The sequence below is a fragment of the Accipiter gentilis genome, chromosome 25, assembly GCF_929443795.1.
Source record: "Accipiter gentilis chromosome 25, bAccGen1.1, whole genome shotgun sequence".
In the NCBI taxonomy this organism is placed as follows: Eukaryota; Metazoa; Chordata; class Aves; order Accipitriformes; family Accipitridae; genus Astur; species Astur gentilis.
The window spans coordinates 3441665-3461512 of record NC_064904.1 but is presented as its reverse complement, the minus strand read 5'-3'; the positions used below and the strand labels follow the sequence as shown (position 1 = coordinate 3461512).

The 19848-nt window shown below is 38.9% G+C and overlaps 1 protein-coding gene across 4 annotated transcripts in view; it reads right to left on the bottom strand.

The window, feature by feature from the left end:
- Positions 1–2839: 2839 nt before the first annotated feature.
- SPATA7 (spermatogenesis associated 7) overlaps positions 2840–19848 on the bottom strand; it is a 47158-nt gene continuing 30149 nt past the window's right edge. For all 4 annotated transcript variants that reach the window (XM_049828688.1, XM_049828686.1, XM_049828685.1 and 1 more), the window contains exons 6-12: positions 12347–12822; positions 11193–11259; positions 9479–9549; positions 8456–8509; positions 6991–7068; positions 4813–4870; positions 2840–4460 (exon numbers count right to left, since the gene is read on the bottom strand). In XM_049828688.1, coding sequence (XP_049684645.1) covers positions 3978–4460; positions 4813–4870; positions 6991–7068; positions 8456–8509; positions 9479–9549; positions 11193–11259; positions 12347–12822 — 1287 coding nt within the window. In that variant the 3' untranslated portion in view covers positions 2840–3977. The remainder of the gene's footprint in view (positions 4461–4812; positions 4871–6990; positions 7069–8455; positions 8510–9478; positions 9550–11192; positions 11260–12346; positions 12823–19848) is intronic.

Genomic DNA, 19848 nt, shown 5'->3' with positions numbered 1-19848 from the left:
TCCTTTCTTCCTACATTCCCTTTAACATTCATTTTCCATTCCTATTTCTCCTTCCCCCACATTGTGGCCTGGGACTGCTAACCTTTCAGTGGTGCTCAGGCACAGAGGAACAGTAGCACTGCACTGAAGGGTGTTACTGGGATGCCTTGTTGGTTAGAAGCTGTGCTGTCACTGCATTGAAACAGCCTGCACTGGGTGCTAGAAATGAAACTCCTGGACCTAATTTTTATTTATGCTGATGCTCCAGTACTCATTCATACTCCTTGCACAGATCATGGCTGAGAAAAATAGCTGGTTTTTTTCTCGCTGTCTGATGGAGCCATTTGTACTTGAATTATGAAATGTTATCAGTCAAACTGCACCATTCTACAACTACGGTTGCGTAGCAATAAATGATGTAAAAATGTACAGAAAGGCAGAGAAACAGGACCCTGGAGTCATTCTGCAGCTAAGCCTAAATGAAAGATGTGTAGGTGTCTTAGACATGGGGTCAATCAGGGATAAAATGATAGCTTGGGTTTTGCTTGCAGGTTTTGTTTTCTGGTCAACCCTAAGACATCTAAGCACCTTTTTCTTTCATCACATTAATCTGTACTTCAAATGGCCAAAAGCCCCACTTTGCTTTGTAAATAAACAGAATCCTACCTTTGAAAACAAGAGCAGTGATGACAAAACTGTAGGTTTTAAAGATAAGAGACCGGTTTGTTACAGTGAAGTAACAACAGCGGACTTTTGTCCATTTGAAGTAAACATTGATGTTGTTATACATATGCTCATCACCCACATAAATCTGGGCAGAAATAAGTCTTTACATTGCAGATCGCAGCTGCCGACTGCTCCTACAATTGCTACTTCTGAAGCATTCAGATTTGTAATGGTGTCTTGACTACCTTGTTCTGCTGTTGCTTGCGCCAAGATCCAAGTATATCACCAAGTAAAAGGTGTTGAGACCAAAAAAAAAAAAAAAAACCCAAACAAAAAACAACCCCTCAGAAAAAAACCACCAGCTTGCACTGTTGATTAATCTTATAATTGATGTGGGTCAGGCTTGCATATCAAGCTGCTTAAGCAACTTATGTTTGAAGTGCCACCTTAAAGTAAACGTGAATAAAAGGAAATTTTAAGCCCTCGATAGCCTGAATTTGCTTTTGGATCTGTAAATAAACTAATTGATTTTATATAGATAACGTTCATCTAGAATGTTTTTCCCCCACTATCTGGTGGGAGAGGCTGTACAATGAGAAACCAGTTCCTTGGACTGGACTGACTGCTCTAGCTGCTACGATACTGGAGTGGATGATCTTCTGGTTCTTTACCAGAAATTTCACTCTTAGTCCAAGAAATGTTCACAGTTATGGTTTAGGCAGGCATATACTTTGTTTGTGAAAGGTCTGTTTTAATGAATTTATTTACTCTTTTAAGTTCCATCTACCCAGAAAAAATGTCATCAATGTTCAGACAGCTTATCAACAGGAAATACGGTCAAGGAACTGGTTTTGTTTATTTTTGTGTTAATCATATTATAGGAAATGAGTGTGTCATTATTTGCACTTTTCTGTGAGGTGATGTCATGACCTCTTTCACTGCTGTGGTGTTTAGGGTTTTTTTATTTGTGGAATTTAAATGTGAAATTCTTATTAATCTTTCATCAGACTCATGTTGACCACAAGCCAAAGTTTGCTGAGTGATCTTTTTTATGACATGCAAGACATACACACAGTGTAGTGATAGGTAGGTAAAAAAACCCCTAAATTCCATTATTGACCAAGTTTGGAGAACTCAGAATGGAGGGCCCCCAAGGGTGGGTGAAGTCCTGGCTGAGGAGCAGAAAGGCTTTATACTTGGGATACGTCTAATCACTCTCTTTAGTTTTCTAACCACCTCCTCTGTGTTAGAATTGTTCATACAAGAGAAACAATAGTTCCCTAGGTGCTTCCTGCCCTTCAGCTCTTTGGGGTAAGGAATAGAGAGGGACTTTCCTTGGGGATGGCAGAAGGGCTTTGATCACTTGTGATCAAGGACAAACCGTCCCTGCACTGTACTGAAACAGCCCTGTGGGTGTGTCTTTTCAAGAAGACAAGCTCTGATGGAGGGATGCAAAATCCTCATGTTATCTTGCCTACTTTTCAGTGAGCTGGAGCCGGAGCACTCACGCTGCAGGCCAGATTTACAAGACAGCCAGCTGAGTGCAGCAGATAAAAGGCTAGTGCCCACCTGCACAGCGCATGTACATGGCTAAAATAAATCCTAGTCTGCTGTCATTGTCAACAAGTGTAATTTATTATCATGGCCAAGGCAGTCAGGAAAGTGTCTTTTGCTTTTTGGGGGAATTTTGTTCTGCGCTGCAATGCTGATGACTCAGCCAATCAAACAAAAGCAACATTTCTGGTACTCTCTAGAGTGTTTTTGAGATTCATTTGGGGTTTTTTTCCCCAAAAAAGTTTATGCTTCACAAGTGAAGCAGTGGTTTATGTCTGTTGGAGCTACTTAGAGCTGTAATGGGTCATCTAGCTTTACAGAATCAACAGTCTTTGGTAGAAACTCAGGAGCCACAGGTGAGGCAGGTGGTACCAGTTTTATGTACGAACTGTAACCACTTGGGTTTGTCCTTGGAGGAAGCAGATTTAGGGTTGGTCTTAGAGGTATTTGGGGACAGGCTTTATCCGGTTCCTAAGGCTTACAGTTCCTCACCTACAGCAAGATGATATAACTTCCCGCCATTTCCTCAGAACCCGTTGAGCTCCTTCTGCGGTAATGTGAATGCCAGGTAATAGCCGTACTCCGATTAGACAAAGAAATTTGGGCTGATTCTGTGCAATGCATGCACTAACTTCAGTTTAAATTTCATTGATAAAATAGACCACCTTTTCTCTAATTGCTGTACAAGATATGTGATATGTCTTCCAGTGCAGTCCTAGTCATCAACCCGTACCCAACTCAAATCTTTTTTCAAAACCAGAGCTCAATGCAGAATGCTATGCCAAGGTTGTCATTAATGCAAGAAATTGAACTGTGCATTTTAGTGTTGTGCAGTTTGAAACTTGTTGCAGTCTTCACTTTCCAGAAATATCAGCTGAATCATGGACAATTAGGATTATACAGCTCAAGAGCTACATATAAAACAAAGAAAAGAGCTGCGTATTGAACAGCTCAAGAGCTGCCATATGCAGTAGCTAGAGATAAATGTCCTTTTCAGGCCAGAAAGCTGACAGGGGTTAGGCAAAGACTAAGAGCAGCTAATACTGCAAAATGGCTCTTTATACCTGTAGGTATAAGGAATAAGACAATTGAGTTATGGTTGAGGGCTGAAGAAGGAATGATCATCTACCAGCACCAAAAGAAATTCTTATGTTTGAGAAGTTGCCCGTCCACACTCATTCTTTATGTCACCCTAGGTAATTCAAGGAAAAGGAACATATCTTATGTTCTACAGTTAGTATAAAAGGAAAAAAGTTGATTATAGGAACTTTGTGCCTCAATGGGATTTAACATCAAACAATGCCTCTTCCAGGATGGGCAAACAGTTCCATCTCTGCTCTGCAGGTGTGTAGTATACTGTGTTTTGATGTGGATAAGTTGAATTCTTGCAGACTACAAAATCTTGGATCTTTATAGCAGGACCTCAACTACACTAGCAATGAATTTATTTATTATAAATAAAAAACAATAAATATTTCATAACTTACAGCTTTCTAAAAATATACATCTAATTTTAACATTCTCAAAAGTTAGTTCCAAGTTATACAATTATAGACAAAAAAATTTTTTATATTTTGATAAGTGATGCTTTACCCTTTAGAGTCTACATTAATACAGAAATTAATTAATGCCCAATTAACAATATCCTGCTAGAGAGAGTTTAGCAGTATTTAAACAGAAATAAATTGAAAATAAAACAAATAATTTACTGTTTAACAAATGGCAGTTCTCCACAGAACTAGCTCTATCCCTATTTAACAGCTAAGTTTTGGCTACTATTATGAATAGTCATGTGAGAGCTGAAGGGCCTCTGCAAAGCTTTCCTCGAGGTCATCAAGTTCCTTGGTAGGTTCCAAATCACTGTCACAAGTAATCAAGTTTAAAGTTGCCTCACATGAGGGTGAAGTCTCTGGGTCATCTTCAGCTTTCACATAAGAATCAGACTCTGTCCCAGCGTCCATCATTTCAGCGACATCTTCTGAAAAGTCATCCTTGCTCGGTGTCTCCTTTGAACTTTCCCTGCATAACGGTGATTCACATTTGTTTGGTTCCTTTAATGATAAGTCTGTGGTCCCAGAGACTTCACTTTTGGTAGCTTTTCTTTGACTTTTACTGGTAAACTCAAGCTCTTCCATCGTATCAAACTGTTGCAGAGCCATTGACTCAAAGGCTTCCCAGCCTGCATGGATTTGCTCTGCACCACTGCCGGGGCTGCAGTCGAGGTCTGCTTTCAGTACATCCAACAAGTAGCGCATTTTGTTCTAGGGGATGAAGGAAGAAAGGGGTGACACTTCATCCCCACAGCACCTATCTGCCCAGAACTCGGGGCTTGATTCTGACATAGGAAAGGGAGGTTGCTTGCAATCAAGTGACTAAATTATACAGCAAGTGTCACCAAACTGAGTTGACTATTATTCCTTTTTTGTGACTGTGCCTGTGAGTCCCGATCTACCATGATCCATGAGTCTGCAAATCTCATTTATGGAGAGAGATGCTCCCCACTCAGCATTCTGGTCACCTTTACCTGCAAATACACCAGTGCATTTCCACTGTACTTTGGAAACATCCCTAAAGTCACATGCGGAGAGGGAGAGTTATAGGGGCAGTGCTTACCTCATCCAAACGGTTCTTATTTTCTTGTATATGACACTCAAACAGTTGTTCCAGAACTCTACAAATGAACAATTAAATGATTTCACAGGAAGAAAACCAACTTGTAACAAATCTACATAAATCAATTACCTTTTTTTTTTTTTATTGTCATTTCTTAAGTGAATGGCTCAACTACGATTCTGACTCAGCAGAAAAGGACCTGGGGGTGTTGGTCGACAGCTGGCTGAATATGAGCTGGCAGTGTGCCCAGGTGGCCAAGAACATCAACAGCATCCTGGCGTGTATCAGAAATAGTGTGGCCAGCAGCAGCAGGGAGGGGGTTGTTCCCCATACTTGGCACTGGTGAGGCCGCACCTCGAGTACTGTGTTCAGTTTTGGGCTCCTCACTACAGGTAAGACGCTGAGGTGCTGGAGCATGTCCAGAGAAGGACAATGAAGCTGGTGAGGGGCCTGGAGCACAAGTCTTATGAGGAGCAGCTGAGGGAGCTGGGGCTGTTTAGTCTGGAAAAGAGGAGGCTGAGGGGAGGAGACCTTATCACTCTCTACAACAACCTGAAAGGAGGTTGTAGTGAGGTGGGTACTGGTCTCTTCTATCAAGTAACTGCTGATAGGACTAGAGGAAATGGCCTTGAGTTGCATCAGGGGAAGTTTAGGTTGGCTATTAGGAAAAAATTCTTCACCGAAAGGGTTGTCTAGCATTGGAACAGGCTGCCCAGGGAAGTGGTTGAGTCACCATCCCTGGAGGTATTTAAAAGATGTGTAGACATGACGCTTAGGGACATGGTTTAGTGGTGGACTTGGCAGTGCTAACTTAACAGTTGGACTCAATCCCAAAGGTCTTTTCCAACTTAAATGATTCTATGATTCCAAGACTGTTTCAATTATGCTCTGTCACAAAGAGGGCCACCCAGAGCCAGCATCCCACTGGACAGGTACTCAGCAGGCAGACTCAGCTTTGGGCAGCAGATGGTAACCATGGGGTGAGTCGTAGCACATCTCTGGGTGTGTTTTACTGCTGGGTCTATGTGGTGGCAGAAACCAACAATCCAGTGGTGGTTCTACTGGCATGCTGAAGTATCCACAATCTCTTAGGTGCACCACAGTGGCTGATACACACAAGTGTAAATAAAGGGAAGGAATAAAATCCAGCTTCAGAAAAAAATCCAGAGAAAAGTCCTCTGTCCTGAGAGCTCTCTTTCATTGCTTAAGCAGGATGAGAAAAAATTTCAGCACAGAGGAAGTGTTCTGTGACAACTAAGGCACACAGTCACTGGAACGGATTTCCAGAGGGTCAAGTGAATTTAATCTACCTTACGTAAGAAATTATTAGGAAAAAAAAATTGTATAGGAAAGGTTTTAAGGGAAGACAACATTTCTGTAAAAAAAGAACCAGAGGGAGACTGCTCTTGAAATTTCTCAAAGAGTAATTTTTTGATTTAGTGTATTTAACATTCTCATTGATTGCCTTGACATGAGAGAAAAAAAACCCAAGAGTGCACAGAATAGAAAAACAGCTGGGAACATTATCAACCCAGAGCAAAATCAGAGTATTATGCTGAAATTAGATGCCTTGAAAATGGAATTACAAAAATGGGTTAAAATTCTGTATCAGAAATACTGCAGGGTTTTTTTTGCTATAAACTGAGAGTTCCTTATCAGAAAGAACTGGTATGGAAAAGAATTTGGGAGTACTACTCAAATAGATGAATTGTCTCATAACTTATTGTTTCATTATTGAAAAAAAAAATATCTGATTTAGCAACTGTTGAACCCTTATCTGAAACAGTATGTAATCCTGACAACCGATGTTGAAGATTGAATTCATACTGCAACAGGAACAAGGACAGAAGGGAGATGGAGGATGTGTTGTGTGAAAGATTAGTAACTTGGTTTATTTCGCAAAACAGATGTTTCAGATTAAAATGATTTCTTCTTAGCATTATTCCACCTAGGGTTCCAGGTCAGTTACTAGCAGAGGCTTTATCTCATGGCACATAGCAACAGATCAAAGTAGATGACCCCACAGGTCTTTCCTAGCTCCCCTTTCTTACATAAAGCAAAAAAGAAGGGAAACAAAACAAAAGGAAGGGGTAACTATGTATCTATATATTCTTAAAGGCAAAGAAGTCTATGTGTTGATGACACAGCATTACAAATTTGAAAACAACTGTAACCTACCTGTTAGAAAATAGCCCAAGGCTAAGAATTTCATTTGTTACATCTTCAATGAAAGCTAAATATAAAAGCTCTTCTTCCCTGCAGGGAGAACAGAAAACCCAACATTAAATGTTTTAAAATAGAGACACATTACACAATGCAGTAGGTCCAGTCAGCTTTAGGGATGTGCGATTAAGAAGACTGTATAGTTCTTGGCACCAGGTGCTAGAAAAGGTGGTTCTGTCAGGACAAACTAAGCCTTTCATTCAGTTTGAATAATTATAATAAAAACCCTGTGTAAAATATTAGACTGTTAGAAAGGTCGCTATGGTGCTTCATGTTTATGCTAACTCTCTGTGGTGGTATAAATTAGCACTGAGATCCTGAGTGAGGAAATGAGCAAATCTTGGGAAGTGTTCAGAACCTGCTTTGCACTCAAGAAGAAAGGGGTGCTAACTGGGAAGAAAGTGTAAAATTGCAGTTTGATGGTCTGAGTAAAGGCTTCCAAAGGAGCTTCTAGAGAATCGGACTGCAGCTGAAAATTGCTAGTCCTCAATGGAAGCTCAGAAAAATATAAGTGCTTATTTGACAGCCTCCATTCCTTTCAAACAATAACTCTTTGATGTACAAAATCCTTGTTAGTGTGAGATGTGGCTTTCACCTCCTTGATCAAATTTCTCCCTATTTTAATACCTCTTAAAGCCTTGTTGATGCCAATTGCTCTAAATGGGAGACTCTCCAGAGGTTTGGAGTTCTATTTGGAAAACAAGAAGGAAAACCCCAAAAGAAGAGACTTCAGTGCTGTTTCTCTTTCATAGCATCTTTCTAAATATCCCGAACTATCCAATCAAGCTCTATCAAATCATCCTCTGGTCTTAATAAACAGAAAATAAAAAATGGGATACATCGTGCATGACTTTAATTATGTAAAATTCGTCATTCAGCCTGAAGATTGTCATTTTGGTTCCCTCTATAGTCAAGAAAGATAGTTACAGCTGATCTATATTACATCCTTAAAGTTAGGCAAGAACAAGCCTGTCCTAAAGCACAAAGAATTAATGACTTTCCCAAGGTCACACAATAAAGCATTGGCAGTGTTTCTGAATATAACTCAAACCTCTGCTAATTCTCATCAAATTTCAGAGTAGAAATGTGGTAAGAATGCCCTTCAACTTGATACTTTATTTTGCCAACATTTGCTTCAGAGATTACAGATTGAAAAAGAACTGGAAACTTTTAGAGTATAGCCACTGGACAAGAAGAGAAGTCTATCTTTCTTCCAAAGTTATAATGAATTTTCTTCATTTTTAGATTCACACAGAATTTTTTAAGTATTATGTAACAATTCATAGTCATGTCAATTCTACTGTAAATTATGAACAGTTTATTCTGAGTTCTCATTTACTCTTTGAAGTTCATCAATTTTGAGGAAGAGTGTCTAGTTTAATGTTGCAAGCTAGCAGAAAAATGGTTTAAGCATACTTACTCAGCCTTGATTGTCCTCCTTGCTGAAGACTGCTGAGAATGCAGCGATGTCTCTCTAATGAGCAAATCAGAGGGTAAGAAAGAGAGCAACATACTAAAAGCTTTTTATACTACCTTGCATCTCACTTTCTTTTGGAGCCATGCTGTGCCACTGTCCCACTTCCTCTTGGAAAAAAACCCACTAGAACACCCCCAAACCCTGCTCCACTAGCAAAATCCACTGCTTACATTGAAGCCTGAAAGACTATGTTTCAAGAGTATTATAACACCTCCCTAGATGCAGTACTCTTTAATACCTCAAAAGACCTCAGTGTTACTTCAGATGCTATACAGACCTCCATTATCCATAAAAGTGCTTTTTTAACTCAGAGTACAATTTTTTCCTTAGGTGAAAATGCCTTTGTATAAAAAGGCCAGAGAGCAAACCAGTGAGTCATGCATGCTACTTAGGTCAGCAATAAAGAGAATCAGCTGTGAGCCCTTGGGTTCTGGCCTGACTTCCAACACTGTTATATCATAGACAATATTCTAGATCTCAGTGTTACATTTTCAGAAAAAGATGTAGGAAATGCCTCTGGTCTGCAATTCTCACAGATCATAGATTTAAAAGGCTGGATGTCTGGCGACCCTTTTTCCTGAAAGGAAATACCAATTGGCAAACCAATCCACTATTTAGTTGTAGTACTGTATAAGAAATATATAAGTCTGTAAGCTCAGTTGTATGCTCGGACGTACAGAACTAACAGCTGTATTAACATGTCATCGCTCTCACTCCTGACAAAAACACTCATACGTTTCAGAGCTCTCTTTCTTAAATTGGCTTCCCAGTGGAACTTTATCATAAGAAAATAATGAATTTTGAAGTTGGGAAAGGCCATTGACGTAAAAAACCCAACCAAACCAAAGTCCTGTGAGAAGAGACTTATAAAGAGAAATGGTAGTGAAGGCTTATGGCCTAAGAAGCAGCTGTATAGAAAGCAATAAGGAATGCTTCAAATATTCCTTCCTGCTGTAAATCGGGCACCTTAGGAAGGAGTATGGAAAAGCAGCTATTCCTCTCTCAGGCTTATCCACAGTATATCGTCCATCTTCAGCCTACAACACAGAGATAAAATCTTTATTATCAGTGCAAATACACAGCAAATTTTACCATTAAAGTGAACCTAATAACTATCTGTGATTAAGCTGCCCTACAAATTCTATGTCTTTTCTGAGAAGCTTCGGGTAACCTAAGACATATAGCATCAAAGGGTCATCAGCTTTGACATCCAAAATTTTAGTCAGGGGCAACAGATGTGGAACATTTCTCCCCTGACAAGTATGTCAAAGATGAATTCTCTAAAAGTTAGGGGGGGGTCACTGTCACCAACAGGAGTAAAATCTGGTATGCAAAACCAGGAACCAGCACTCTAAATCACATCTCTTGAGCTGCTTGCACAAAACTGATGGAAAGTAAAGTTGCTGACTACCTGCATTTTAAATGGTAATACTCTGAAAGGGCTAGTGTAAAGCTACATGACTTACTGTTGTCACTTTTACAACAACCAAAGAAAAAGTCAGGTATGACAGTTTTGAAATTAAATCAGAAGTTCTTCATGGAACTGGAGTAAAGCTTTCTGAATAATCACTTAACCTTTTCTTAATGACATCAGCTGCATATTCAGATCAATTCAGGTCATCACTCTTCTACTTTCAGTAAAGCTATAAATACATATTCTCTCTCACCCCTCTCCTCCAATAAATAAAGCATAATTATTTGCCTTATTAAACTAGAGACATGGAGAGTCTGACCCTGTAGCCTTTATTCAGGAAGGAAGTCCACAGTTATTCAAGTATGTTTGACAGAGCTGGTTGTTTAAGGACTTATCTGTATAGTGGCTACAAGATACAGCACAAAGAATGAACCTAACTTCTGTCAAACACTTCCATCCAAATATAAGTACAAATTAAGAGAAAATAACTTCAGATTTGAAATCTTAAGAAATATTTCAGGCCTTTTGCTTGCTTCCCTCTGTCTCCCAAAGATGCTGGTATTCCATTTCATCTTTAAAATTTAATAATCTTAAACCACCACACACTAAGGCAATTTCTGAAAGACCAAATAACTGGAAAACTAAGTTCAACTGTCACAAACAGCAATTCAAATCAAAATGTTGGATGCAAACATTTCTGTGACTATGACAAAAAAACCCTAGGAGCTCATAGAATTTGAAGTGGTGTGATTATTCATTAAAGCATTCCAGATACATTCAGCAAGGCAGAAAGCAAATAGTATAAAGAAAAACTTCACCACCAGCTAGTTCGGGTGCTTCCTCAGAGGAAGGAACTCCCTGGTTCCAATTCTCCTGTTGAGGGCTTTTTGCAATATGTTATCCAATGTAAAAATGGAGAAAAAAAAGTCCTTGAAAAAGAGGTACCACCTTCTGCTGAAAAATAATGTACTGATTATCTATGTCCTTAACAAATACAAGTGCACTTGTAAAAACTCTTGGAAAAAAAATATTAAATTTTGTAATATCATATTCTAAGATCTCTTCACATGCCTCAATATTTTTTCTTATTGTTTCCACTCATTCTTCTGAAACTCTCTTTCCTCTACAGAACTAATTCATCTCACGACAATAAAGAAAAAGAAACTTAAATCAGTTGTATACTGCTGTGGCAGAGATGAAGTATATACTCCAAAATGATGGTGAAGGGTGTGGTAAGAGTACTCAGATGACAGACAGATGTATTACCTTCAATGTGACATTCTGCTGTTCAGTCATAACTTTTCTCTCAAAGACTTTGTCTGCAGATGGAAAGCTACAAAATTTAGAGATGTATTAGATTTCCAAGAAGGCTACTTTCAAAATATGCAGGATGAGAATACCAGTACCACTATGGAAATTTCCCATCAATCTGAACGGGACCTAGTAGTAAAATGTCTCAGACAGTTGAGAAAATTTCTGCCAGACTTCCATTCACATATTAAAATTAAGTTTTAGTTCGTTTTGAAGGAAGACAATAGTCATACACAGGTGATCCAAATCCATTATTCAGCTGCATATTTACAGGGGATTGCTAAATTATCCAAAATAATTGTTCAGAATTGAGAATGGAGATAATACTATGCATTAAAAGCGCATCAGGAAAATATATGACCCACAGCCAGAAAAATCAATAGTTGCAATATGGAGCCGAAGCTATCATAACTCCAGTCTTACAAAATTCCTAATTTGCTCTAGGGCAAAAACAGTTAGACATGCAGGCACTGAGGACACAAAAGAGACAAGATTTCTCTTTATGAGGTAGTTTTAGTGAAAACAAAACTAAATCAAAACTGTTTAAATTGCTAAGAAGGAATTCAATGCAAGAGAAGTACATTAATTTTGCATAAAATATTTCATATAGGATACATCTGAAGGCATTTAAAAAGATGAAAATAAGAGCTGCATTCAAGACAAAAAAAAATATCTTTGCATGATGTATTAATTAATTTGAAACTATGAGACAACAGCAGCAACAGTGGGCAACTACTTGCATGCTTATAGTAGTTAATTCTTTAGAAGACAGGAAGCACAGCTATACACTAGAGACAGCAAAGAAAAGAGAGAGGGAACAACTATCCCCAGCAGATGTGAGATCCCAGTTTGGATTTAGTGGCACTTTGTATCCAATTTGTATAGATGAAACCAGTTCCTCTGGAGACAAGACAACAAAATATACCAGTGAAAAAAGGAAAATCACATTCTGTTCTAGCTTTTGCTAAGGCATATCTAGAATAATTTCAGAGTAATTATTCTGGTTTTGTACAAACGTAAATGAGAGCAAAACATGTTGCTTTTATGAAGATACTCTTATGATAACATCTAAATTCCACAGTTTCAAAATAAAGTTTTAATCTCTGTACCTGATCACATCAGTCTGCGTTTGAGCTTCCACATGCTGCTTGCAGTGATTTTTCCTTTTCCTTCGAGCAGGAGTGTAATACCTGTACTCTGACAGGAAGGATTTAGCATCTGATATTAAGGTGCGTGGAGTAAAAGGTTTTTGGCCATCAGTAAAGAATTCAGAGTGCCTGACTAGAAGATCACCACTGCATACTTGGGAGTTGCTCCCTTGACACCTCTGCAAATGACTAACACTCACAAAACTATTAGTGGAGCTGCATGGAAGTCCAGAGCGTTTTCTTGGTGTACTTGATGTACTGACACTCGAGTTTGAGTTAGATGCGTTAGATGCATTCTGAGAATCTTTTCTGGTGTATTTTACTGGACTGGAGCGAACCAAGCCATGCTTGCCATAAGGAGACAGCACTCTTGATAGGTACTGTGCCTGCCGAACACACGGGAAGAGACCATCTTTGTCTTCTGCTTCCAAGAAAATCTAGAAAAAATTAAAACAAGATTTGGTTACTTTGCAAGTTACAACCTTTGCTCAAGTTGGTACTCCTAGCTGTTACTGTTACCAACTTGGAGGTATTTTCTATGTAAAAACTTTTCAATTTTTGTAAAATCAAACTGGTTTCAGAGCAGCCCCAGTGATAACAGCTAGTCATTGGAAATAAGAGAGTAATAAGAAAATGGTTTGCTTCAGTAGCAAAACATTGGTGCTTTGTTACAGAATATTGACAGCTACATCAAACCAAGAGTTTTAATCGCTTTAGTCCAAGGGCTCAAGACATTTTAAAATGTCAAGGAATCATTGCATCGAGGCAAATTATTTTATCTGGGTATGCTCTTTTTATACCACCTGGGCAAGGTAAGGTAGACATTACCCATAATTATCCTACTGACCAGTTCATAGTATGTATTCTCTGCAAGTGTGGAGTTGTTGCCTCTCCAAATCCTATTAGCTTCAAAGCATATCACACACCGGCTATCTTTATAAGATGTATATTCTGTAAGGGGCACCGCTTACTGATTCAACTTAGACCATACAGAAAATACTGAAATGTGGTTTAAGACACAGAATAAGAAAACTATAACTAACTGTTTATTCCCTGTGTGACCCTTTCCTTCCTGTACATGGGAGACAGATACACATCTTTGGTAGGGCTCTACAAACACAGGATGTTACCTTGTGTAACGGTATCCTGCTCCATGAGAAATGTCCTAATTGCTATGATAATACAAGTAATCATAATGTCCTCCAGCAGACACAGTCAAGTTTCTATCCTCTTCTCCTTTGGGTTTCTCAACCCAGCAGGTACATAGGCAGCTGTGAAACTTTCCCTCTAACACTACAGAAAGCCAACAGTGCAAGTAGTTAGCTTACTACAGTTAAACAGGACAGATAACAATGTGCTGAGTTTATAAATAAATATACTCAATTTCATGCGATGGTAGAGAAATGGTATTACTGCTTCTGCTTCTTAACTGTTCAACACATTAGAATTTAAAAATGTACTTCAATTCTCAGAAGCAAACTCATATTCAATGTTACTTTAAAAGGACAGTTAAATGCTACTAGTTAGACAATAAACTAATAGAGACAAATCAGTAGCACATAGTGGTATGGCTAAGGTGAGATGTAGGCAGTGTGTGGTTCAGACCAAAATTATGGTCAGCTAACTCACTCCTCACCAAAAGAAGCACAATATAAGTCTATTTTATACGCAGGTGTCAACTTTAGTTGGTAAGAACACCTAATTGCAGTTTTCAGTAACCATCTATTTTGTATAGAATCTAGTCAAACAAATCTCATTGATGTGGAGGACAATCAAAACAAAATGGGAAACCTTACAGCAAAAGCTCATCTATGCATCTCTTCTTTTTCTCTTTGACATCTGTAAGGTTATTTTCAAGTCTTGAGTAAGTTAAAAAGTTAGTGAAGCACTACAACAAATACTAAGAGTAGTTAATAAGAAAGAAGCCAAGTACACCAGAGACTAGTGATGACGATGAACGTAAATCTGTCATGTGGAAGGTTATGGGGAATTTTCCAACACATTCAATTTTAGAAGGGCTCTTATCAGAAACATCATTTTAATGCCAGGGATAAGAAAACAGTTGATAACCTAAAATCAAAATTTGAAAAGTAAGTCTGTCATTGCGAAAGGTTAAAGAATGACTTATTTGGAAAGACCATGCTAATTTTTCTGCTTTCTGACAAAAAATCTTAATGCTTAAAAATTAAACATTATTCCCGAGTTGTATTATGACACTGTGGCAAAGACAAGTAAGACAGAAACACAACTAAACCTAAGTGACATCTTAAGCTGCTTTTTTTTTTGGTCAAATAAGAACGAACAATTCTGTCATAGAGAGAATTTTGAAAAACTTGCAACTTCAAACATTAATACCTGGACAGGGTATGTGCATTAGTAAATGTGCTTTACAATGTGTCTGAAAAGTTAGGAAGCGTCTTAGCAAGACAGCTGTTGTATATGTTTTTCCTGCCTATGACACTGAATATTCGGTCAGTCAGTGAAAAGTATGTATGACATTTTACAATCTCCCAAGGACAGCCATATTACAGAATTAGAAGATTAAACCAGAAGCCTAACAGCAAACAAAGTTTTGTATAAACTAACATTTCATCCACATGTATAACTATTTATGCAATTCAAATTCTGTTACACACAACTGTATGATGGAGAAGAGATGACTCACATTGTGTGTACTCAGGCTACCTAGCAGTACAACTCCCAGAGACAGTGCTTGCACCTAGGTCCTACAACAGTGAGGGGGACAAGCCGAGGATAGTGTTATTCTGGAAAATCTCATTGCCATACCATGCAATCAGTATAATACAAGGCAAAATAACAGCTAAAATAAAACATCATCTGAGAAAACCCAATTCAAAACCAACAGCTAACAAACCCAAATTAATTCAGTTTCAACTAACTAGCCAGACTTTTAAAAATAATTATTTTACTTTCCTTACACACAGGCAGTTCATAAGGCTCCACATCAACAGCAACCAAGTGCTGCAAGATTTAAGAGAATGTATACAATCAGAGGTGTTTCCTAAGAAAAAAATTCATTTTCTAAGGCCAATTAAGGACTAGATTTTTAACAACCCTAAAGTTTAGGTTCAGATAGGCTTACACAGAGATTAACTTGTTGATGTACCTCCATCATTTGAACAAAGAACAGGAAGATAAGGAGAGACCTGTACAGGCCATAAAGCTCTGTAGTGAAAAAAGGGAGAAAGGGAAGTTGATTTCTGTATGTAATTCCATTCATCTCTATTAAACAAGTAAAAACTATTAAGTAGAAGCATTACATTACTGAAGTCACTGAAGGAATAGCTCCCCTATAGAAAGACTGAGAAAGAGTGGATCCAGTATGATATGACTTAAACATATGCTGTGATATGCATTTATTTATGACATACAACCCTAAGTGCCAGTTGAGAAGATTCACAGATTAACCCAGCAGCCGATCCTGATCTTGTAATTAATCCATGTGGAAATTATTTTGAGAGACTAACACTGAAGCATGGATTCAGTGGATTTCCAGCAGTGCTTCATTGCCAGAGCACAATATAAACCTAGAGAAAACCCTCAAGAACACTTTGCTTTATAAAAATAATCAGATGATTAAGATGTGGGTTGAAGGCTGGATGTGTGATTTTTCCCCACCAGTAACTGACAACAGACTGAATGCCAACAAAAGCGGCAAAATCAACTGTAAAAGAAAGTACCTGTGGGAATTCTGCAAGATAATCAATACTTGTGAGACTTTTGAATTCTCCTACTAGGGGATGTAGGCAGGGTTAAAAAACCAAACAACCAAACTTGGAAAACCTTATACATGTGTTGAAAATTCATGACATTGTAACCTACTAATATGTAGTATTGGATAGTAATATATTACTAGTAAACTGGTAATAAATAGTATAGTATATGAACTGATGTAATTCATAGTATAGCTTGTAAATATACACAGATTTTCTAATCTATCATTCAAATCCTAAAAATGTTCTTAAAACTTCTAAGCAATATGACTCTTACTGTATAAATGCTGCATTTTCTCAGAACACTGCTACTGTTACTGCTTTGAATCTATGCTATTCCATTTTTTCCCTTTCAGAACCACTTAATATTTTAAATTAAAACTCAAGACGATGAATATACATTTTGTAGCATGTAGTAAATGCTATTTAGAGGAATATTAAAAAATGCAGATAGTTTACCATCAAAATTAAGTCACAGATCACACTGCTGCATACCATCTATTTCCTTCACCACAATTCCACACAAGAATGTTCTCCTGTATCAGTAAGACCCATCTATGCTATTCCAGTATCCTGCAATGTCCATAGTGGCTGATGTCTAATGCAAAGAGGTATTTTTTTTTAGCTAGCTGAGCCAAAATAAGCCCTTCTTGATGGTGTCTCATGTGAACCAACTTTATTTTACTACTACAGCATAATTAAATGCTGAACTGATAACATGCAGTAACAATGCCAAACAAATGCCTGTGTTAGCAAGCAGTATAGTAAGGCTTACTGTGGTGGGTTGACCCTGGCTGGACGCCAGGTGCCCACCAAAGCTGCTCTGTCACTCCCCTCCTCAGCTGGACAGGGGAGAGAAAATATGATGAAAGGATCATGGGTCAAGATAAGGACAGGGAGAGATCATTCACTAATTACCATCACACGCAAAACAGACTTGACTTGGGGAAATTAGTTTCATTTAGTACCAATAAAATCAGAGTAAGGTAATGAGAAATAAAAACTAAATCTTAATAACACCTTCCCCCCACCCCTCCCTTCTTCCCGGGCTTAACTTTACTCCCGCTTTTCTCTACCTCCTCCCCTCAGTGGCACAGGGGGACAGGGAATAGGGGTTGGGGTCAGTCCATCACACGTTGTTTCTGCCACTCCTTCCTCCTCAGGGGCCAGACTCCTCACACTCTTCCCCTGCTCCAGCGTGGGGTTCCTCCCACGGGAGACAGTCCTCCACAGACTGCTCCAACATGGGTCCTTTCTGCAGGCTGCAGTCCTTCAGGCACAGACTGCTCCAGCGCGGGTTTCCCACGGGGTCACAAGTCCTGCCAGAAAACCTGCTCCAGCGTGGGCTCCTCTCTTCACGGGTCCGCGGGTCCTGCCAGGAGCCTGCTCCAGCGCGGGCTTCCCACAGGGTCACAGCCTCCTTCGGGCATCCACGTGCTCCAGCGTGGGCTCCTCCACGGGCTGCAGGTAGAGATCTGCTCCACCGTGGACCTCCATGGGCTGCAGGGGGACAGCCTGCCTCACCATGGTCTTCACCACGGGCTGCAGAGGAATCTCTTCTCCGGCACCTGGAGCTTCTCCTCCCCCTCCTTCTTCACTGACCTTGGAGTCTGCAGGGTTGTTCTGCTCACATATTCTCCTCTCTCTGGCTGCAGTTGTGCAGGGTTGGGGTTTTTCCCCACTTCTTAAATCTGTTCTCCCAGAGGCGCTACCACCATCACTGATGGGCTTGGCCTTGGCCAGCGGCAGGTCTGTCTTGGAACTGGCTGGCAATGGCTCTATTGGGCATGGGGGAAGCTTCCAGCAGCTTCTCACAGAAGCCACCCTTGTAGCCCCCCTGCTACCAAAACCTTGCCACACAAACCCAATACACTTACCAGTGTGATTGTTTGCATATAAAGTACTTGCAGTGGTAGCTCAGCACTACAGAAAACCAGTAAGACTGAAAAGTTTCAGAATCCACCTATAGAGATATTTTGAAAAGCTAATTCCATACCCTTCAGTATGTATTATAAACAACTATTTCTTCTTGTATACTTTTTATTCTCAGCGATTAAAACAGTTCATGGACCTGCAATATAAATCAGACTGTAGAAGCATTTGTGAACATACGATCAGGACTGGTGCCCTGCAATATACAAAATAATAATAAAAAAAGAAATTAAGCGATATTAGCCAATTACACAACCACATCTCATGAAAGCCACGTTCTATTCCTTGGAGGCAGTTGAGCTGATCCTAAACCAAGACAAAGGTACAGGGTAAACGTGGCAATGTCATAAATTTAAGCATTCCTTATTCATGAGGAAGCTTAGGGCAGTTCTCCTCCTCACACGTATCATAAGTAGAACAGACCAAGTAGCTACGGTAGTGACTAGATAGAACTGCAAACCCAAGCCATGACTATGTCAGTCTTGAGATATACTCATTCAAGTACTGAGAAAAAAGAATGTCTTTTGAAGCCCTTATAGTGGGGTAACCCTTTACTGCCCAAACAGGTAGGCAGTTCAGCCTTTGGATACACAAAGAAACAATATCAGGAACAAGGAACTATGTTGGTGACTTCAAAAAGATTTTAAGGAGTGTCAGAGAATGCTGTTTGTCTGTAATTTGTCACCAAGCTTTCAGAAAATTATTTGTACACCTGTGTTTGTATAGGCAAGTTAACTGTAAGCAAGTATGTTCATTTTCTTCTCCAATCTCTATCTATAAAAATGTCAGATGTTTAGCTGGGAAAAAAAAAAATGACAAAAACATGCCTATAAATATGCAATAACACAATGATTGAAACATATTTAGCTCTATTCTTTAGATACAATTAAAAAAAAATATTCCATGTAAGTATCATAGCTTTGGACATTAGCACTATCAAGAACTGTAACTAGGGTAATCTGGAGTCAAGAATCTTGACACCTATCTTGCTTAGCAATACATGTTCCTATTCTATTGAGTCAACCAACTGTAATTTATTTTGAAATTTACTGAATGGTATATTTCAGTAATAATAACCCCATAAAAAGGTTTCATAAATTACTTATTTATGCTTCAGTTTTGTTAGTCACAAAACTGGGCTAAATGGAGTATTACTTGCAGCAAGCTTGTATAGAGAGGACCCCTGAATCTTCATGGACTCTGTGGAAGAGAAAGTTCAGTAAAAATAGATCAAAGCATACCACTGTCTTCTGACAGGCAAGAGAAGTAACACAGAGAAAGAATCCAGATTTCTCTCTAAGTTACTTTTAGTTTCTAAAAGAAGTTTAGTTTCTCAACTCAAAAGCCACTGAGGTACAGCTGCCTTATAAAAATGAAACTTTGAAAAGAAAGCTTGTTAAATCTATTTTCACATAAAAGGTCCAAAGGCACCTCTCACTGGGGTCACTGAAGTTACACCAAGATGAATTTAAGTCTCGAAATTAACTTGTTCTTGTATGAAAAGGTCTTCCAGTAGAATAGTTCATCTACCATCATAAAATGAGATCAGAGGGACACTTTATGAACTGCACTGTCAAGATACAGAAGCTGCAATTTTGCAATAAATGAGCATCTGATTCTTTTAACTTGAGACAGTTCTATTTATAAGCCACTTTAATATTGTTGTATACGGGCTAAGCGCCTGTTCTCCACTGCCTGGACAGAGCAAAGGTCTTCTGTACTAAGTGAAAAGCTGCCTTTACAGTTGCTGCTCTCATAACCCCCTTGTATGATGTCATCTGTTCATTTCATTACGCA